Below are 22,936 nucleotides of genomic sequence, written 5' to 3'. Positions count from 1 at the left end.
AGAAAAACCACTCACCCCCTTTACTAAAAGAAGCCACGAGAGAGGCGTGGGAGGGCTGGTGGAGACCCATTGAGCCGTGCTCCCTGGAAATGGTTCAGAAACTCTAGTCTATACGAACTCTTACGTATAAAATAAATAAGCTGTGAGGATATATTATACAACACTGGGAATCCAGCCAACATCTTATAACTATAAATGGAGTCTAACCTTTAAAAATGGTGAATCACTATGTTGTGCACCTGTAATATAATACTGTACATCAACTATACTTCAATTTTTAAAAAAGTTAAAGAGCAAAGGATATTTCACAGAGAAAATAGTGGTCATGTTCACCGTTGCTGAGACTTCAAATAAGATGAAAATTTTTAAATGTTGAAAAAAAACCCTCTAGACTAGGCTATGGAGCTGGTATACTTGCAAAGGGCTCGTTAAGCACTGGCAGACAAGAGGCTGGCGTGGGTACCACTCACCCATCCTGTCAGGATCCCCTAACCCCGAAGGCCAGATGGAAAAACCCGACCCCAGACTTCAGACTTCTTACCTGAGTGAACCGTCGGACTAGGCACGTCTTCCCCACACCAGCATTGCCGATTAAAACAATTTTAAACAGGAAATCATAATCTTCCATACTCATTTACACAGCTGCAAGGCAAACACAGGCACAAGTGAGATGGGCCTGGTCAGACTTGCCCACAGAGCTCAAGCTGCGCCAGCCTGTCTCCTCGGGAACAGCAGGGCTGACTCATTTGAGGAGCAATTTAACGCTCCCCTCTGGTGACCCTGCCAGCGAGAGAGGAACACAGGTGTTTGGTCACAGACGGACTTTATTCCTTCCCAGTCACCTCACGCCACAAAGAGCAAATGACACAGATGTCATTTCACCTGGTAAACTTTATTCTTCCAAGCAGTCAGGTCGCAGGTCTCTCATGTGATAAGATGTTTTCTTTTAGCATTAAAAGGAGATTGCAAATCTCTGTGCAGACAAGCTGGGGGTGCAAGGAAGCAGAGCGAAGGGGAGCCCATCCAAAGCTGAAAGGTGGTTTATGTACATGCTGTGAGTGCCTCTGGGAGGAAGGGCTAGAAACTGGGAGACTGAACAAAGGGAGGAAGCTTCCAGTCTCCTGCAAGTCCTGGGGGTCTTGGGGTCTTACCAGTGGGAGTTACCGCCATCTTCCCTTCTATCACCACCCCTTTGCTATACACCTCCTGCCAGCCTTGCTGATGCTGCAGTACCTCCCAAGGTGCTGGTCTTTTCATTCCCATAGGCTGTGTACATGGTATTTCCTCTACCTGGGATGCCCTACCGCCCACTCTTTCTGTGTTGTGAAGTCAACCCTTTTAAGGACCAATGCAAGCATTTCTTTCTCTCTCAATTTTTCGCTGATCTTCCCCCAATAAACACGTTCATTGTTCCTCTGTCCTGAAACTTCATACAATTATTTGTTCAAACGTCTGCCTCATCCTTGAGGGAAGGGATGATGTCTTTCAGCTCTATTTTCCTAGCCCATGGGACAGAGTTACACTCAGTAAATAGCTTCTCTGTAGAATTAAATAATTAATTAATGGACCTATGGCTGAAGTGTAGGCCTTAGTTTCTTTTTTTTTTTTTTTTTTTGCTGTACGCGGACCTCTCACTGCTGTGGCCTCTCCCGTTGCGGAGCACAGGCTCCGGACACACAGGCTCCGCGGCCGTGGCTCGCGGGCCCAGCCACTCCGCGGCATGTGGGATCTTCCAGGATCGGGGCACGAACCCGTGTCCCCTGCATCGGCAGGCGGACTCTCAACCACTGCGCCACCAGGGAAGCCCCTTAGTTTCTTAATTGTACTAAAAAGAATACTACCTGCTCTGTCTACTTCAGAGGACTGTGGTGCAGATTTGAAAGAAAAAAAAAAAAAAACTGTACAAAAGAGCCTTGGTTACCCATAAAGCCCTATCCTGGTAAAAACAATTATTGTCTATTGAGTACCTACTACAGCACTGTGCTAGTCACCATAGGAAGTACAGAGATGAGACAGTCTCTGCCCTTGAAACCAACGTGAGAAAAGCTAAAAAACAATAACAGGGCTTCCCTGGTGGCACAGTGGTTAAGAGTCCGCCTGCCAATGCAGGGGACATGGGTTCCAGCCCTGGTTTGGGAATATCCCACATGCCGCGAAGCAACTAAGCCCGTGCACCACACCTACTGAGCCTGCGCTCTAAAGCCTGCAAGCCACAACTGCTGAGCCCATGTGCCACAACTACTGAAGCCCGCATGCCTGGAGCCCGTGCTCTGCAACAAGAGAAGCCACCTCAGTGAGAAGCCCATGCACCACAACGAAGAGTAGCCCCCACTCGCCGCAACTAGAAAGAAAGCCCGTGCACAGCAATGAAGACTCAACATAGCCAAAAATAAATAAATTAAATAAATAAATTTAAAAAAAACAATAACAAAGTTAAATAAAATTGAGAAAACCAGAAAAAACCTCATTTCATAAGGTGAAGGCAGAACAAGCCCGAGGGACTCTGGAGGAAGAGGAAAAGGATGACCGACGAGCCCAAGACGGTAAGGGTGCCTGGGAGGCTAAAGCAGCCCGGAGTCACCCCTACCAGCCAGCTGAAGCTCAAAGGGCTGAGGGTTGCAGGGTGGAAGGACAGAAGGAGAGTCCACTGCACTGAGACTCGTGAAGGAGCCAGGGGAGTAGATTCCCTGTGTGCAAAGGTGGTTTCTATGCGGATTCCAATGATCCTTGGAAAGATGACTGATGGCCAAGCCAACATGCAGATGGCAGCCCAGGGGGTTCTGTCTCTGTTCACCGGGACTGTGAAGGAAAAATATCTCTCTTTCAAGAATCTGGGTCCATAAACGGTCACTGAATTCACTATATGCCAGGCACTATACTTGGCACTTTATGTCTATTTCCATTTGTTTTTACAAGTTTACGAGGCTGGTATTTTATGTTACCTGTTTCGCAGGTGAGTAAATTGAGGGTCACCCAAAGTCATAAAGCTAACAGCCAGACTTCAAGTTCAGAAGGTATACATACCATCAAAATAAGCCTCACTGCCATATGCTCCCACAGTCCCCTCCCCTGCCCTATAGTAACTCACCAAGTTTTACTGTACTTAATTATATCTGTCTCACACTCCAAGTTCATCCCTCAGCATGCACGTGCATGCGCACACACAGCTGTGAACGGCATGAGAGCAGTGAAGTCTCTGTCTGACTGAGCCCTGACCCCAGCCCCTCCCTATCATCATCATTGTCACCGTCGTCAACATCATCACCTCATTTTTTATTATTAACTCATTGATCCTCACAACACTCCTATCAGGTAGACACTATTAGCATTCTAACTTGACAGATGGGGAGACTGAGGCACAGGAGAAGTTAAATAAGAAGTCATTAAGGTCCTACTTAATGGTGGGTCCCACTTCACTGATGGAAGTGAAATTCAAACTGAGATAGCCTGGGTCCACCTCCCACATTCCTGAAGCACTGCCCTACGGTGCCTTTCACAATGCCTGGCTTATAATAGCATCTTAAGAAAGATCTGAAGAAATGGAAGGATGAAGGGTAAGACTCAATCAATGTGATTTCCTTTTTCTCTTCCCCTCTGGCTTCAAATCCAGAACTCTTTCTACCACACTTTTAAATAAGAATCAAGGTCAGACTCTGGCTAAAAACGCAGGGATTAAAACTCAATAAAGCTGTTAAAAGTGAAAAGGAAATAAATCTCAGGGCTAGGTGCAAGGAGAGCAGGAAGATGTGAGGCTCTGTGGCTCATACACGGACCACAACTCACTGCTTCCTAAGTCAACAAAAAGAGAACACAGTACTGGGCCACATTCTTTTTCTGTGCTTAGATCGTTTGCAACACATTTACTTCTCCATCTTTGGCAGAGGTCAAAGAAACAAAGCAGAGAATCGAGAGAAGAATGTCCAAAAATAAAGATCTGAAAAACAGGGCTCCTAAGAGAAGGTCAGCAGTGCCCAAATTATGCACGTTCAGGGAGGGAAGGCAAAGAGTTACGTGGCCAGAGCCACGTTCATAGTCAAGTCTCGGGTAGAGACCACCTGGAGCAAGCCACAGACTAAAACTGAAGGCCCTGGGTTCCCTGGTGGAGCAGTGGTTGAGAGTCCGCCTGCCCATGCAGGGGACACGGGTTCGTGCCCCGGTCTGGGAAGATCGCACATGCCGTGGAGCGGCTGGGCCCGTGAGCCATGGCCGCCGAGCCTGCGCGTCCGGAGCCTGTGCTCCGCAACCGGAGAGGTCACAACAGTGAGAGGCCCACAAACCGCAAAAAAAAAAAAGTGAAGGCCCTTCTCCTTTCTATAAGGAATTACTTCAATGCTCCGCTGAATGTTTTTTTAAATAAACTTCTGGGGGAAAAGTGTCTGGTCTCTTTAGAAATGCAGGCTGCCTGTGGCTAAGGCTGGACTGTAAACTTCAGGTTACTGGCTGTGGTTACTGTTCTGTTTCTAATAGAAAACACATTGCTGGATGAAAAGCTCACAAGAATCTCTGGAAACTACGCTCTGAGGAAGCCTTTCTGTCTGGGAAATAATGTAACAGCTCAGGCATCACCAATCACCAAATGATGAGACAGCGTCCAAGGAGGGGGATCTCACTCAGTAGCAGTTAGTTACACGCAGCCCTAAAACTGACAACAAAAGTTGCACCTTGTCTGGGGAGCAAACATGTCAAAAGATATGCTACTGGCCAGGCACAAATCTAAGAACTGTATATTCTATTATTGTTAATAATAGCTAACACTTAATTCAATGTTTATTATGTGCCAGGTATTCTTCTACATGCATTCACTCATTTAATCCTCACAACAACCGTATGAGGTAGGGTACCATGATTACCATCCCTAATCATAGCAGAGGAAACAGGCACAAAGAGTTTATCCTAAAGTCATGCAGCTAGTTAGTCTTAGGACCAGGACCCAAAGACAGATCCATCTGACTCCAGAGCCCGGCTCCTACTGAAATAGGATGCTGCTGCCCCCTGCCTCGTGGTTGACAGTGTTGCTGTAACTGTCATGAGGGCTGCAGGGTCAGTTGAATGTGCCCCGAGGTCCCTTGGAGCTGCAGTGTTCTGGAACCTCCCTGGTCTAGGAGCAACTCACCCACAACGAAAGGACCACACACTGATTCTAGGTCGTACAAGCACAGCTCCTCATGATGCCCTCAAAGCCCAGGTCTCTTTTAGGAGCTGGACCCAGACTTTTCCTTGAAAACCACACCCACAATTTAGTCACCATATGTCACTGTAACCAAGTATCGGCACAGGGAATATAAACAGGAACACTACTCAGATAAACAAGCCAAACCTCAAATATCATTATCACCACAATGGCTCTAAATAAATGGATATGTACAGAAGATTCAAAAAAGGAAAAATAGATGAAGAAAAGAAAAAAATGAGTTTAAAAAAGATAAGGAAACAAGATGTACTATGAAAAGCTTAAAAGAAAAAAAAAACATTCTAAGCAATGTGATTTTGGCAACATAAACCATTTATCAAAGTGACCTTTTTAAAAAACAAACTGTATTCACTGCTGTACATCAGAACATTTTTTTCCCCTTGCCCTTTTGGGCTCAGGGTAACAGATAAAGTCAAGGCTTCTGGTGAACACAGGGACAGATCCCTGCCCTGCCTTCTGACCCCCAGCCCCTGCCCAAGAAAATGATACTCGGGGCACTTGTCCTTGTTCAAAAACCGTGTGTCTCACGCAGGTCCTTTTCTCTTTCAAGGTCTCAACCTTGGTCTATAAACGGAGGGGGTGGGTGAACAGGCGCCAGGGTCCCTCCTAGGACAGCCCCTCCCCAGGACAGCCCCTCCCCCAGCACGGCGTGTGCTGCCCCTTTTCTAACCCAAAGAGGCAGAATGAGTGCTGAAGGAAACCAAGAGACCTGGGTCTGCAAGAGAGCCGTGTAAAGTTTCCTCATCCCTAAAATCAGGATAGTATTAGAACCTACACCACTGAGTTGCTTGAGAGGCAAATCAGGTAATATATGGAAAAGTGATTCATAATCAAATGTATAATAATCAAATGTTTTAAAAAATATAATAATCAAAAAAAAAATTTTTTCCCCAACCCTCTGACAAGAGTCACATATACTGATTGCAGAGCACATAGCCAAACAAAAAGGAAATAAAATCACCTGGGGAAAATCTTTTTCCCTACCCACACCCCGCCTGGGGGTAAGTACAGTTAATATTTTGGCATACATCCTTCTAATTTTTCTAATATATATATTCTCACATCTATGCATTTTTTAATTTATGGATTTTTAAAACAAAAACAATCATAATATTACAAAATTTTTTTGTTTTCTACAGAGTGCTATTTTCCCAAAACCCAGAATCAGAACTCACGGTCCACAAAAAGAATGGACACCCAGAATGCCCATCAGCCTTCACTCAACACTTGCTCCTATGACCCTAAAAACTCAGGAAGGGGGAGGGGGAAGATAGTGACATAACTGAGAAATACTAAATACTATAACCCAATGTTGGAGATTTAAAAGGTTTTGAAAATTTCCACAATGAAGAAAACTGGCTGTTTAATCCAGGATTTACCAAACATGACTTTAGCTGAAAAATCTTTTCTTATATTAATACCTTTTAACATCCCTTGCTACTAAGCCTCCACGAAACATTAGTGTGGTAAATGCTATTTTATAGCATTTGAAATCGGGGCTACCCAGGTAGGGTTGCTAGGAGGAGGGAGGGAAGAAGGAAGGAAGAGGAGACCTAGCTAAATTTCAATTTCAGATAGCAACAAATAAATTTTAATGTTTGCTCCAAATATTACATGGGACCTATGAATAATTTTTTAGTATATAAGTATGACCCAAATACTTCCTATGAAATACTTTTTTTAGGCTGAGCTGGGTCTTCGTTGCGGCACATGGGCTTCTCTAGTTGCAGCCCGTGGGCTCCTGTAGTTGCGGCACGCGCGGTCAGTAGTTGTCGCTTGTGGGCTTAGTTGCAGTATGTGGGATCTTAGTTCCCCAACCAGGGATCGACCCCGGGTCCCCTGCATTGGGAGCGTGGAGTCTTAACCACTGGACTGCCAGGGAAGTCTCTGGGCATTCTATATTTTATCTAGCAACTCCTACCCAGGGAAAATTTGACTCATCAGGTCTAGGAGAAACAGAGGCCCTAAGCACAACCCCAGCTGTGGAGGAAGATGGGAAGGACATGAGAAACATCAAAAACAACCAAACAAGGAATAAAAAAGGGCAGCAAGTAACATTTGAAGAAAGCATTACTGAGCTGGGTTCTTCAGAATCTGGGCCAGACTCCAGGGACTGGGTTCAGACTGGCACACAGGGCTGAGCAAGTAAGTCTCTCCCTCCTGGACAATCCCAGGGCACTGTGGACCTTCCTCCAAGTACATATCCACACGTGCTCTGTCTGGTGGTGGGGGCCATGCCCTACACATCTATTGCTCCTACTGTCTGTCCTTAAAGACAAGGACCACGCTTCAACAAGATACTCGTGTCTACATACTCCACTGGCTGTGTTCAAGAAGTATAGGATGAATTGGAACTGTTTGATCTGTCTTTTCCTCTAACAAGGTTCTGTCTCAGAAAGCTCATTATTGCTTAATTACTAGAAGGCAATTACTAAACATTACTTTAATCAACTACTGCAGCTCACTTGCTTTACATCAGTGCTAATTTCAAGTTACTGTAAGTTAATTATTCTTCTTGGCCAGGGATGGCAAACACCCACCTGTGCCGTGGCTGCTCCTCATTCATCAGGCCATAATCCCCAGCATTTTCGTATGGCCCTTTACAGTTTACCAAATGCTTTCACAGACATGACCTAATCTGGACCTGCCAACAAGAACTGGTTCTTATCATTCATTAGGCAGGTGAGGAAACCAAGGGTTTAGGTGATGAAGTGATTCATCCTAAGTCACACACTGGTGAGATGCAAGGTGACCTCTGTATCCTACACACCTAGAACTTCTCCCTCTTGCGTGAACACACTGTTTTCCCAGATTCCTGGGTATTTGGAACATGATTTGAACACTTACTATGTGCCAGGAACTGTGCTGTTTCCATATATAATCTTATTTAACTTTTTCAACAACCTCATTAGGTAGGCTTTTTTTTTTTTTTTTTTTTTTTTTTTTTTTGCGGTACGCGGGCCTCTCACTGTTGTGGCCTATCTCGCCGCGGAGCACAGGCTCCGGACTCGCAGGCCCAGCGGCCACGGCTCACGGGCCCAGCCGCTACGAGGCACGTGGGATCCTCCCGGACCGGGGCACGAACCCGTGTCCCCTGCATCGGCAGGCGGACTCTCAACCACTGCGCCACCAGGGAAGCCCCAGGCTTATTTTTTTTTAACATCTTTATTGGAGTATAATTGTTTTACAATGGTGTGTTAGTTTCTGCTTTATAACAAAGTGAATCAGCTATACATATACATATATCCCCATATCTCTTCCTTCTAGGTAGGCTTATTATTCCTATATATAGATAAGGAAACTGAGGTTCAGAGAAGTTAACCTATTTGTTCAAAATTACACAGCTAATGAGTAAAAGTATCAGGATTCAAAATCCAAGTTTTTCTGTGACAAAATTAAGTTGGAACTCTGTGAGAGTTATACTAAAATAAATTCCAGATGGATTAAAGATTTGGATTTTTAAAAATGAAAACATGAAAGTGCTAGAAGAAAGCAGGATATACATAAATATATAAATCTTAAAGTGGGGCAGGCTTTCTAAGATTTGCTCAAAATCAAAGCCATAAAATAAAGATATTGACCCATTTGACTAATTTTTTTAAAATTCTGCATTGCAAAACAGTAAAAGATAAACTGACTAAAATACCTGAAATGCATATAACTAAGGGCTAATTTCCTTAAATGCATAAAGAGTTCCTACAAATCAATAAGAAAAAATGAATAACCCAATAGAAAAAAAGGGCAAAGGACATGAGCAGATAGTTTACAAGAAGGAAATTAAAATGTTACTTACATTTAAAAAAAAAAAAGATCAGCCTCACTCATATAGTTTGAGTAAATTCAAACTATAATGATTTATAATTATAAATAATAATTTATAATGAAAACTATAATCAATTTTTAATCAGAGGCCATTTTTCATATCAGATTGGCAACATTCACTCTGTATTGGACAGAGTGTAGAGAAATGGGGCATTGAATACTGCTGGTGGGAGGCAAATCAATGCAACTTCTATGGAGGGCAATACTGAGTTAAAACTAAAAGGGCTATTATTATAACCCCTCTGACCCAGCAATTTCACTCCTAGGAATCTGTCCTACACTTATACTGATACACATGTGCAAAGATACATGAAGTAGGATATTCATTACAACAATGTTTGTAATAGCAAATAAGAAATCAGCCTAAATCCATCAGCAGGAAAATAGTTGTACAGATGGTGAAAACTATACATCAATATACCACGCAGCCCACAATGGATATCTGTAAGATACATTAAGTGAAAGAAGCAAGGTGGAGAATGGTGTGTATAGTATGAAAAGAGGGGCATATAATTATTTATCTGCATATGCATAAAATATCTCTGAAAAATACAAAAGAAAACTAGCAACAGTGTTTGCTTCTGGAGAGGCTGTAGTATGTAGCTCTTTCTGGGAAAGAAGATAACCTCTAACTCTTTTTTTTCTTTTTCTTTTTTTTTTTTTTTTTTTTTTGCGATACGCGGGCCTCTCACTGTTGTGGCCTCTCCCGTTGCGGAGCACAGGCTCCGGACGCGCAGGCTCAACGGCCACGGCTCACGGGCCCAGCCGCTCCGCGGCATGTGGGATCTTCCCGGACAGGGGCACGAACCGGTGTCCCCCGCATGGTAGGCGGACTCTCAACCACTGCGCCACCAGGGAAGCCCCCTCTAACTCTTAATAGACTCTGCCCTTTCATTCAGTCTACAATAGTGCTTAAAAGGCAAGGTAGTTGTCCTAATACAGAGAAAGGGGCCCTTTTAAAACTATCTGTTTGGGGTGCTCTCTTTTTGTTTTTCTCTTTGTCTGCCCTGCTGCACCCCTTCCTGTGACAGAGACTCAGGAAGGAATGTCCCACCCAGGTTCTGCAGTTGCTTTTTCTAGTTCATGGTGTATATTAAAACATGTCTCAGAGCAGCGAGACTGGACATGGTAGGCTCATTCTTTCACATCAACTTCCCTTAAAACCAAGTACCAAGTATGACAGCCAAATCCAATGGACAGAAAAATAGTCTATTTGTGTCACTAATAAAAACAAAACTCTCACCCACATAAATCATGTATTACCACTCAGAAATTACTCTCACTGTACCCTGACACAGAATCTTCCTGAGGAAGCAGGAGAAGCCTGTCCTTTTCTCCCCATTTCACAGAAATGGCATTTGAAAGTAGGAGAGTGACTCGCCTCAGGCCACTCAGCATGCAAGCAACAGAGTCAGAAGAGACACGTGGGTCCCCTGACGCTAAATCAGAGCTGCCGCCAGGACAAATAAAGTCTGCAAATATAAATCCGTACTGGGCGAGGCCACAGGACTAACCACCAGTGGAAGCTGGCGTGGACCCGTGGATGCAAGGCAGGTCAAAAGCAGCCCTTGGCTTGCTTGCACTGGGAGGGATATTATGTCCAATGAAAGGAATCTCAAAGAGAGGAAAGAGAAAAAAAAAGCAGCCCTTGGGAATAGTTTTTAAGACATGCAAAAAAATAAATAAATAAATAAAGTAGGCCTGAGATCTCCACAATATTACTTTCAAAACCAAGACAATAAAATATTTTACCTTCTTCTTTGTACATACTGTCTTTTATATTTTCCTATTTCCTCGAAATACAAAATGTATTTGGGATACCAGACAAAGAAGAAAAATGAAAGGCAATCCAAGAAACAGCATTTCATCAGAACGTTAACCAAAGCACACGTCCAAATGATCTTGTTAAAGTAAACAATGCTCTTTCACCTTCCACAGTGAGAAGGTGTCACTGCCCTGAGCCCAAATGTGTTTTCCCACATGTAAGTGAGAGGAGGAGGGAGGGCCACTGCTGAGGACCCACTTGGGCCCCCATTCAGTTCATTCCCCAGGCAGAGCTAATTTATTTTGTACCACAGCACCTGGGGGCAGGTGCTTGACCAAGAGCCTTGGATGCACTTGGTAGTATTGGCACCTTGATTTCCAGGGGAAAAGGATGATACCCTTCCCACTCATTAATCCCTTTCCAAGATTGGGAGCCTCAGTCTGCAAAACATGTTTGTTGCACTGATCTAAAAAAAGGCCTTCCCCAGACCCAACTTGCTGTTTCCAGCTTCTGCACAAGCCCAGGCCAGGCTCCCTCTATTGTCCTCCTCCAACAATAAACAATACTACCCACAAAGAGCTCCGGGGAGGGGGAGGAGGTTTGTTCCCCCCATCGTGTTCTCTAAATCGGGGATTGTGTCTAATCTTTCCTCTGCAGAAGCTTTCCTGCGCCTGTTTGGCTGCACCGGAAGGGCCTCATTATCAGCATCTTTAGGCTCCTCCCCAGGGTGAGCGCACAATGTGGCCCAGCCAGGAGGCCAGAGGTCAGGGCTGCAGCCCCAAGCACTTCCCTCTGCCTTAGGGACCCAAGGCAGACCAAGGATGGAGGTATCTCCTTCCCTGTCACTCCAGGCTGGACCCTACCCTCAGCTGTTTAAGCTGATTCCCTCCTCACTGGAAGCAGGAGACAAAGGAAAAGGAAAGCAAGTGTCCACGTGCTCTATGACTCAAACGGATGAGGATAAAATGTAGCAATTCTCCCAAGTTTATCTCCCAAGATTGTGCCAGGTCACAGGAGAATGACTATTTGCCTAGAGCTTAGAGGCTTCATACACACCAGCCCATTTCATCCTTGAAACAGCCTTTTGGGTGGGATTTCGTAGTTACTATCAATAAGCTTTTACATCTATAGAGCACCTCAAGTTTGCTAGGTGCTGTCCTGTAAATTATCTTATCTGCATCCTAGCAAATTCCTATCTGGAAGATGGGGTAGAAATTCTCCTCTAGCCTGGTCCCCCAACACACACACGCACAAGCACACAGCCTGCCATAAGCCATTTGTCGCCAAGGCCTGCAGATGTGCTGTCAGAAATGTATCTTGAATACCCCCCTCTGCACTACCTTTGTCTCTACCACACCAACCTGGCTCAGGCCCTTGTCACCTCTCACCCAGCCAGTGACGTCTAAGCAGGTGAAGTATAGAGTGGCATGACTTTCCTCACTAGCAAATTTTCAATATTATCAAAAGCCTTAACAACATCCACACTCTTTGATCTAGCAATTTTGCTTCTGGGAATTTTCCTAAGGAATGATTCCAAGATGTGCACAACGGTTTATTCACAGTAGCACACATAGAAAGTTCATTCCAGTATTACTTAGAATAGACCCCCAAAATGGAGCGAGTAAAGCCTCTATCCAACAATGGAGAAATGGTTACACTTTTACTGAGCAACATGATATAACACTATGAAATACATACTTGGAAGAAAATACAGTTCTTAATAGATCTTTATTGGAGTATAATTGCTTCACAATACTGTGTTAGGTTCTGTTGTACAACAAAGTGAACCAACCATATGCATACATATACCCTCATATACCCTCATATACCCTCCCTCTTGAGCCTCCCTCCCACCCTCCCTATCCCACCCCTCTAGGTGGTCACAAAGCACCGAGATGATCTCCCTGTGCTATGCAGCTGCTTCCCACTAGCTATCAGTTTTACATTTGGTAGTGTATATATGTACATAACACTCTCTCACTTCTTCCCAGCTTACCCTTCCCCCTCCCCATGTCCTCAAGTCCATTCTCTAGTAGGTCTGCATCTTTATTCCCGTCCTGCCCCTAGGTTCATCAGAACCTTTTTTTTTTTTTAGATTCCATATATATGTGTTAGCATACAGTATTTGTTTTTCTCTTTCTGACTTACTTCACTCTGTATGACAGACTCTAGGTCCATCCACCTCACTACAAATAACTCAATTTTGTTTCTTTTTATGGCTGAGTAATATTCCATTGTATATATGTGCCACATCTTCTTTATCCATTTATCTGTCGATGGACACTTCGGTTGCTTCCATGTCCTGGCTACTGTAAATAGAGCTGCAATGAACATTGTGGTACATGACTCTTTCTGAATTATGGTTTTCTCAGGGTATATGCCCAGTAGTGGGATTACTGGGTCATATGGTAGTTCTATTTTTAGTTTTTTAAGGAACCTCCATACTGTTCTCCATATTAGCTGTATCAATTTACACTCCCACCAACAGTGCAAGAGGGTTCCCTTTTCTCTACACCCTCTCCAGCATTTATTGTTTGTAGATTTTTTGATGATGGCCATTCTGAGTGGTGTGAGGTGATATCTCATTGTAGTTTTGATTTGCATTTCTCTAATGATTAATGATATTGAGCATTCTTTCATGTGTTTGTTGGCAATCTGTATATCTTCTTTGGAGAAATGTCTATTTAGGTCTTCTGCCCATTTTTGGATTGGGTTTTTTTTTGATATTGAGCTGCATGAGCTGCTTGTAAATTTTGGAGATTAATTCTTTGTCAGTTGCTTCATTTGCAAATATTTTCTTCCATTCTGAGGGTTATCTTTTCGTCTTGTTTATGGTTTCCTTTGCTGTGCAAAAGCTTTTAAGTTTCATTAGGTCCCATTTGTTCATTTTTGTTTTTATTTCCATTTCTCTAGGAGGTGGGTCAAAAAGGATATTGCTGTGATTTATGTCATAGAGTGTTCTGCCTATGTTTTCCTCTAGAGTTTTATAGTGTCTGGCCTTACACTTAGGTCTTTAATCCATTTTGAGTTTATTTTTCTGTATGGTGTTAGGGAGTGTTCTAATTTCATTCTTTTACATGTAGCTGCCCAGTTTTCCCAGCACCAATTATTGAAGAGGCTGTCTTTTCTCCATTGTATATTCTTGCCTCCTTTATCAAAAATAAGGTGACCATATGTGTGTGGGTTTATCTCTGGGCTTTCGATCCTGTTCCATTGATCTCCAGCATTTATTGTTTCTAGATTTTTTTGATAATGGCCATTCTGACCCATATGACATAATACCTCATTGTAGTTTTGATTTGCATTTCTCTAACAGTTAGTGATGTTGAGCATCTTTTCATGTGCCTCTTGGCCATCTGTATGTCTTCTTTGGTGAAATGTCTATTTAGGTCTTCTGCCCATTTTTTAATTGGGTTGTTTGGCTTTTTGATATTGCGCCCCATGAGGTGTTTGTATATTTTGGAGATTAATCCTTGTCCGTTGTTTCATTTGTAAATATTTTCTCCCATTCTGAGGGTTGCCTTTTCATCTTGTTTATGGTTTCCTTTGCTGTGCAAAAGCTTTTACGTTTCACTAGGTCCCATTTGTTTATTTTTGTTTTTATTTTCATTACTCTAGGAGGTGGGTCAAAAAAGATCTGGCTGTGGTTTATGTCAAAGAGTGTTCTTCCTTTGTTTTCCTCTAAGAGTTTTATAGTGTCTGGCCTTACACTTAGGTCTTTAATCCATTTTGAGTTTATTTTTGTGTATTGTATTAGGGAGTGTTCTAATTTCATTCTTTTACATGTAGCTGTCCAGTTTTCCCAGCACCACTTATTGAAGAGGCTGTCTTTTCTCCATTGTATGTTCTTACCTCCTTTGTCGTAAATTAGGTGACTACATATGCGTGGTTTATCTCTGGGTTTTCTATCCTGTACCATTAATGTATATTTCTGGTTCTGTGCCAGTACCATACTGTCTTGATTACTGTAGCTTTGTAGTATAGTTTGAAGTTGGGGAGCCTGATTCCTCCAGCTCCGTTTTTCTTTCTCAAGATTTCTTTGGCTATTTGGGGTCTTTTGTGTTTCCATACAAATTGTAAAATTTTTTGTTTTAATTCTTTGAAGAATGCCATTGGTAGTTTGATAGGGATTGCATTGAATCTGTAGATTGCTTTGGGTAGTGCCGTCATTTTCAATATTGATTCTTCCAATCCAAGAACATGGTATATTTCTCCATCTGTTTATGTTATCTTTAATTTCTTTAATCAGTGTTTTATAGTTTTCTGAGTACAAGTCTTTCACCTCCTTAGGCAGGTTTATTCCTAGGTATTTTATTCTTTTTGTTGCGATGGTAAATGGGATTGTTTCCTTAATTTCTCTTTCTGATTTTTTGTTGTTAGTGTATAGGAATGCCAGAGATTTCTGTGCATTTTGTATCCTGCAACCTTACCAAATTCATTGATTAGTTCTAGTAGTTTTCTGATGGCATCTTTGGGATTTTCTGTGTACAGTATCATATCATCTGCAAACAGTGACAGTTTTATTTATTCTTTTCCAATCTGTATTCTTTTTATTTATTTTTCTTCTCTGATTGCTGTGGCTAGGACTTCCAAAACAATGTTGAATAAGAGTGGCGAGAGTGGACATCCTTGTCTTGTTCCTGATCTTAGTGGAAATGCTTTCAGTTAGAAAATACATTTTAAAAATGCTTAGTCTGGGTGGTGGGGTTATAGATGTTCTTCTTTATATATTTATATCTTTTCTAAATTTTCATCAATAAACATGAAATTTAGAAACAATACATTTTATTAAAATACGCGGACTCAATACTGGTTAGTGAAACAGGAGACAGGTACACACAAACCCAGCTAGTGATCATCCACATTTTCAACTGACTCTTCTAGAAAGCAGCATCTTCCTTGGTACAGACCAAAAGCCATAAAAGAGTTCAAACCTTCCATGCCAAGGGCTCACTACTGGGAATTCGCTTTAAGGAAAGAACTGAACAAACTCAAAAAGCAACACGATCAAAAATTCTCATTACATCTTATCTAAAAGAACTGGAAACAATCCAAATGTCCAACTTGGGGTAGTTCTGTATGGAACATCAACACCATGGAATGCAGGGCGGCCATTAGACATGCCAGTTATGAAAACTATGTAGAAATATGAAACAATGTTGAAAATAGGCTGTAAAATTAAAAGAATACACAAAGCTGCATTTGTCAGAACTGCAGCTATAAAAAATAAGCATGTATGTGAACAAGGACATTTCAAAAGCAAGAACATATACTGTGTTTGGATTATGAGATCACAGGGAGCTTTTTGTTTTTTAAGTTTCATTCCCCCCCACACCAGCTTTTTAAACAAGCTTTTAACATTTTGCATGTACCACGGAAACATTTTTTTAAAACGTAGAAGAAGGGAAAATGAATTACTGAAAGGAACACAATCACTGCCAGCATTTTGATGTGTTCTTCCCTGTCTCTTTTTCCTGTGCACTAGATGGTTTGGTTTGGTTTTGATCACAATGTAATCATGACAACATTTTCTTTAAAGTAGTCACAAAATCATTTCAATTTTTAAAAACAGGAGAATGTAACATAAGACCTGTAGGAACATACAGCGATGGGTTTTTTGAAATATTATCAAGAGAAATGACCTCATATAATGTCTGACTGTAAGCAAAAAACAGCAATATCGCACCATTGTGACAGAACACATGGAATGATCAAAGTTCCTAACACCTGCGGAAGACTTGCAGGCCAGTATCAGTAACCATAAGTGGGGAGCATGGAGAGTGCTGTGCTACTAAAGCTGACATCGTTGGAAATTAGAAGGAGTTTTCTCAGACTTGGAAAAGATAATAGATATAACAATGGACTAAGTTTTCAGATCAGAAAAAGCTTGAAGGGATCAAATCCAATTGGTCAGCTGATCCAGAATAGTTAACCTCCTTGATATCTACTGATATCCAAGCCAGCATGGACCCCTCCAGGGAGAGAAACAGCAACAGGGAAAATCACTACGTAAGCAATGCCTGGGCTTTGCTGCCCATTGAATGCGGTCCCTGGAGAGAGTGAGGGGAGGCTGAGTATGCTGTCGTCATGGAGGGGCTCGGTTTCTGCAGGAGTGTAACACTTTGGGGCTTTTCAAACAACTGACAAAGAATTAATCTCCAAAATATACAAGCTGCTCATGCAGCTCCATATCAAAAAAACAAACAACCCAATCCAAAAATGGGTGGAAGACCTAAATAGACATTTCTCCAAAGAAGAGATACAGATTGCCAACAAACAGATGAAAGGATGCTCAGCATCACTAATCATTAACAGAAATGCAAATCAAAACCACAATGACATATCACCTCACACCAGTCAGAATGGCCATCATCAAAGACAGTATGGTACTGGCACAAAAACAGAAAGATAGATCAATGGAACAAGATAGAAAGCCCAGAGATAAACCCACGGACATATGGTCACCTTATCTTTGATAAAGGAGGCAGGAATGTACAGTGGAGAAAGGACAGTCTCTTCAATAAGTGGTGCTGGGAAAACTGGATAGGGACATGTAAAAGTATGAGATTAGATCACTCCCTAACACCATACACAAAAATAAGCTCAAAATGGATTAAAGACCTAAATGTAAGGCCAGACACTATCAAACTCTTAGAGGAAAACATAGGCAGAATACTCTATGACATAAATCACAGCAAGATCCTTTTTGACCCACCTCCTAGAGAAATGGAAGTAAAGACAAAAATAAACACATGGGACCTAATGAAACTTAAAAGCTTTTGCACAGCAAAGGAAACCATAAGCAAGACGAAAAGACAATCCTCAGAATGGGAGAAAATATTTGCAAATGAAGCAACTGACAAAGGATTAATCTCCAAAATTTATAAGCAGCTCATGCAGCTCAATAACAAAAAAACAAACAACCCAACCCAAAAATGGGCAGAAGACCTAAATAGACATTTCTCCACAGAAGATATACAGACTGCCAACAAACACATGAAAGGATGCTCAACATCTTTACTCATTAGAGCAATGCAAATCAAAACTACAATGAGATATCATCTCACACCAGTCAGAATGGCCATCATCAAAAAATCTAGGGCTTCCCTGGTGGCGCAGTGGTTGAGAGTCCGCCTGCCGATGCAGGGGACACGGGTTCGTGCCCCAGTCTGGGAAGATCCCACATGCCGCGGAGCGGCTGGGCCCGTGAGCCACAGCCGCTGAGCCTGCGCGTCCGGAGCCTGTGCTCTGCAACGGGAGAGGCCACAACAGTGAGAGGCCCACATACCGCCAAAAAAAAAAAAAAATCTAGAAACAATAAATGCTGGAGAGGGTGTGGAGAAAAGGGAACACTCTTGCACTGCTGGTGGGAATGTGAATTGGTACAGCCACTATGGAGAACGGTATGGAGGTTCCTTAAAAAACTACAAATAGAACTACCATATGACCCAGCAATCCCACTACTGGGCATATACCCTGAGAAAACCATAATTCAAAAAGAGACATGTACCAAAATGTTCATAGCAGCCCTATTTACAGTAGCCCGGAGATGGAAACAACCTAAGTGTCCATCATCGGATGAATGGGTAAAGAAGATGTGGCACATATATGCAATGGAATATTACTCAGCCATAAAAAGAAATGAAATTGAACTATTTGTAATGAGGTGGATGGACCTAGAGTCTGTCATACAGAGTGAAGTAAGTCAGAAAGAGAAAAACAAATACTGTATGCTGACACATATATATGGAATTTAAGAAAAAAAATGTCATGAAGAACATAGGGGTAAGACAGGAATAAAGACACAGACCTACTAGAGAATGGACTTGAGGATATGGGGAGGGGGAAGGGTAAGCTGTGACAAAGTGAAAGAGCGGCATGGACATATATACACTACCAAACGTAAGGTAGATAGCTAGTGGGAAGCAGCCGCATAGCACAGGGAGATCAGCTCGGTGCTTTGTGACCGCCTGGAGGGGTGGGATAGGGAGGGTGGGAGGGAGACGCAAAAGGGAGGGGATATGGGAACATATGTATATGTATAACTAATTAAATTTGTCATAAAGCAAAAAAAAAAAAAAAGACATGTATCACAATGTTCATTGCAGCACTATTTACAATAGCCAAGACATGGAAGCAACCTAAGTGTCCACTGACAGATGAATGGATAAAGAAGATGTGGCACATATATACAATGGAATTATTACTCAGCCATAAAAAGAAACGAAATTGAGTTATTTGTAGTGAGGTGGATGGACCTAGAATCTGTCATACAGAGTGAAGTTAAGTCAGAAAGAGAAAAACAAATACCGTATGCTAACACATATATATGGAATCTAAAAAAAAAAAAAAAGGTTCTGATGAACCTAGGGGCAGGACAGGAATAAAGACGCAGACGTAGAGAATGGACTTGAGGATACGGGGAGGGGGAAGGGTAAGCTGGGACGAAGTGAGAGAGTGGCATGGACATATATACACTACCAAATGTAAAACAGATAGCTAGTGGGAAGCAGCCGCATAGCACAGGGAGATCAGCTCGGTGCTCTGTGACCACCTAGAGGGGTGGGATAGGGAGGGTGGGAGGGAGGCTCAAGAGGGAGGGTATATGGGGATATATGTATATGTATATGTATAGATGATTCACTTTGTTATAAAGCAGAAACTAACACACCATTGTAAAGCAATTATACTCCAATAAAGATGTTTAAAAAAAAAAAACAGGGCCCCTCAATACAAACTGACTATTCATCTCTTACATGCGTATCTAGCAAAGTCTCTGCCTTCTGTTGCAAGGTTGGGGGAAAGCTGCTGGGCTGATTGAGACAATGAGATGCCACCGCTAACATAGCAAACCTCACTCAGATACTCCCCACTTCAAGGAAAAACGTCATGCTGCATTCTTTGCTTTAGAGGCTTTTAGACACTAACCCCTGGACAAGATGCAATGCGACTCCACTACGTTTCCAGAGAACTAATCTGACCATGTCATTCCCACACTTCAGTCTCCTCAGGGCTCCCGGCTGCCTACACAAGCCCTCTGTGAGAGGAAGGACAGGACCCTGGTGAAGAGGGCGAACGTAGAAGCCACACTGCCCGAGTCTGAGTCCTGCCTCTGCCCTTCATGAGTTGGGTGACCTTGGGCAAGTTCCCTATCCTCTTGGTGCCTACATTTCTTTATTTGTAAATAGGGATAATAACTGTACCTACCTCACAGGGTTACTGTATGGCTGAAAAGAATTAATACAACAAAGCATGAAGAAGAGAGCCTGGCATACAGGAAGGACCCAATAAACCTTAGGTGTTGCTCTTATTATTGTCACTGTTGGAGAAAGTTCAAATTCCCTAGCAGGGCATACAGAGCCACCCATGACCCAGCCCCTGCTCATATCTCTGGCTTCATTTCTCATGACCTTTGAGTTACCATCACCAGGATGATCACATAGCCATGCCCAGCTCCCAGAGTGTGGCCTCCAAGGCAGGTTCATCCACAACTTTACTCACATGGGGCCATTCTCTCCTTGTTGCTGGCAAGCAACCACATAGCTCCGGAACCTTCCTCCCCTCTCCCCATGTGAATTAGCCGCTCTCTCCTTTACGCCTCCACTGTGTTCTATGGAGACTCTCTTCATAGATACTTCATTATCCTCATTGGTTTAGGTATCCTGCTTCCTCCACTAGACCTTAAGGACAGAGGCCCTTATGAATTCCTATCTGTATCCCCATTGCCTGGCACTCAGTAGATCCTGAATAAATATTTATTAAATAAATACAAAAGAAATATTGATCAGAACATGCAAAAGCTAGGAATACTTTTCAGAGAACCTAAACACAAGGATGAGGAAAGCAAACCCCAAAACACTTTGATCCTAAGGAGAGTTAATTGGCAAAGATCATATAACCAAAGAAAAGAAAATGATAATTTCCCAGGGAAAAGCCAAACCTTGTTATAATGAAGTGTCTCTGTGTGTACTGGAGGAGGGGGAGGGAGAAGTGACATTAATAATGGTTCTAAACTAACTGATGTTGACTAGTCATTGAACAGCACTTTTTAAACCTTTTCTTTAGGGAAAAATAAAAAGCTGATTGGGAACTATTTTTTACCTTGTTCAGAGTGCAGGTTATTTCAATATAAAATATTGCAGGGGACCCAGACTGCAAGAAAAAGAGAGAATTAATCTTTGCTCAATGTCTATAATGAGCTAGATACTTTAAAAATAATATAGTTTCTATTTATTAAGCAGAAAGTGCCAGACACAGAACCGTTCACTTTAGACGCATTATCAAATTTGATAACGCAAGTCCTCAACAACTCTGAGACATAAGTATTAGCCTCTGCATTCTACAGATGAGATAAACATATTCACTCATTCCATACACTTGTAGTGAGCACGTACTATGTGCAAGTCACTGACCCACGAGCAGAGGATACAGTGATGAACAGGCAGACAAGTTCCCCCACCACACACCTTCATAGAGTATACATTCTAGCTAGGCAGAAAAGAGAGCAATGAATGAATGTGGAAGTGAGCGCATACATAAATAAACAAGAAAAATACCTGACAGTAGCAAGCGCTAATAGAAAATAAAAGTAAAGGAAGGCACAGAGTGTACCCAGACAGCAATTTTAGAGTGAGTTGTCAGAGAAAGCCTCTCTGAGGCGGCTCTATTTAAGATGGGATTTGAATAAGAAAAAGACAAGCACATGAAGACTGGAAGAGCATTTTAGGCTGGAGGAATAACTATGCAAAGTGCGCTAAAACAAGAATGGATTTGGCATGTGCAAGGAGACAAAAATAGAACAATGAGGCTGGATGCATGGTCAAGGAGAAGAGGGCTGAGACTGACATGGGGCAGGTCACATAGAGCTTGGTCAGCCAGGACAAGGAGTTTAGACTTCATTCTGGGTGCAACAGGAGGCCACCTGGAGGGAGAAGGGTGGTTAGGAATGTGACATAAACCAATTAACATTTTTGAAAGATTTCTCTGGTCCCTGCAATGGACGGTATTGCGGTATAGATACCAGTTGAAGCAGGGCAACTAGTTAGGAGGTTACTGCAAGTAGTCTAGGTGAGAGATGATGTGGCTTGGACTAGGGTGCTGGTAATGAAGATGGAGGGAAGGAGATAAATTTGGGAATGTTTCTGAAGATAGAGAAGACAGAACTTGCTGAAGGATTGGATGATGATGGTGAAGAAAGAAAGAAATCAAAAGTAATGCCTAGATATTTTGGCTTGAGTACTTGGGGGGAATACTAGCACCACTTACTGAGGTGGGGAAGATTGAAAAAAGAACAAGTTTAGGGTAGAGACTAAAGCAAGAGTTCTCTTCCAGCCACATTAAATTTGCAATGTCTCTTAGAGATCTACCTGGACATGAATCTGGAGTTCCAGAAAAAGTCTGAGGATGAAGCTACAGATTTGAGGGTCATTAGCAAATGGATGTTAGGGAAAGCCATTGGATTAGAAGAGGACATCTGTGGAGGGTGAATAAATAGAGAAGAGAAGGGGGCCATTTCAGAACATGGGGCGCATCTCCATTTAGAGGCTGAGGAGAGAAGGAGACTTAAGGAGAGTCCAGAGTGGTAGGAAGAGACCCAGGAAAGTAGAGTGTCAAAGAAAACAGAGATCTGCTTTGTCACATGCTGCTGAGAGAATAAGTAAGACTAAAACAAAGCAGTGACCTTCGACTTGGCAACATCAAGGTCACTGGCAGACACAGACAGGAATAGTCCCTGTAGAATGATGAGAAGAGATTAGAGTCAGGGGAAGCAGTCAACGCCAAAACAATGGACAACTTTTAAGTTTTACTGAGAAAGGGAACAAAGAAACTAGAAGATAGCTAGGGGGGAGTATAAGGTCAACAGAGTTTTAAATTAAAAAACGAATTTATTTTGTAATATTTGAGAGACAAAATTAGAAAACATTTTGGATTTTTTGGGGGGGGGGATTGTTTTCAGGTAAGAAATACTAGAGAATGCTTATTTGCTACTGAGAATTATCCTGTGATGAGGGTAAATTTCATGATGGCAGAGAGAGGGGGCATAATTAGAAGATCAAGAATGTACAAGACTTGGTCTTAACATAGTTAATAATGTGCCCAAGGCAAAAGAAATGGTAGGCAGGGAGATGGGATACTAATCCAGGTCTGTTTTGACTCAT

The 22,936-nt window shown here is 42.4% G+C and overlaps 1 protein-coding gene across 2 annotated transcripts in view; it reads right to left on the bottom strand.

The window, feature by feature from the left end:
• RAB30 (RAB30, member RAS oncogene family) overlaps positions 1–22,936 on the bottom strand; it is an 81,735-nt gene that overhangs the window by 21,027 nt on the left and 37,772 nt on the right. For both annotated transcript variants that reach the window (XR_009533033.1, XM_060104857.1), the window contains exon 2: positions 542–642. Coding sequence is in view for 1 of the 2 variants with exons in the window: in XM_060104857.1 (XP_059960840.1) it covers positions 542–634 (93 nt within the window). In the remaining variant the exon portion in view is untranslated. The remainder of the gene's footprint in view (positions 1–541; positions 643–22,936) is intronic.

Source organism: Mesoplodon densirostris, chromosome 7 (assembly GCF_025265405.1).
Source record: "Mesoplodon densirostris isolate mMesDen1 chromosome 7, mMesDen1 primary haplotype, whole genome shotgun sequence".
NCBI classification, from domain to species: Eukaryota; Metazoa; Chordata; class Mammalia; order Artiodactyla; family Ziphiidae; genus Mesoplodon; species Mesoplodon densirostris.
The sequence above is the reverse complement of the archived record's forward strand: the minus strand, read 5'-3'. Positions and strand labels throughout refer to the sequence as shown.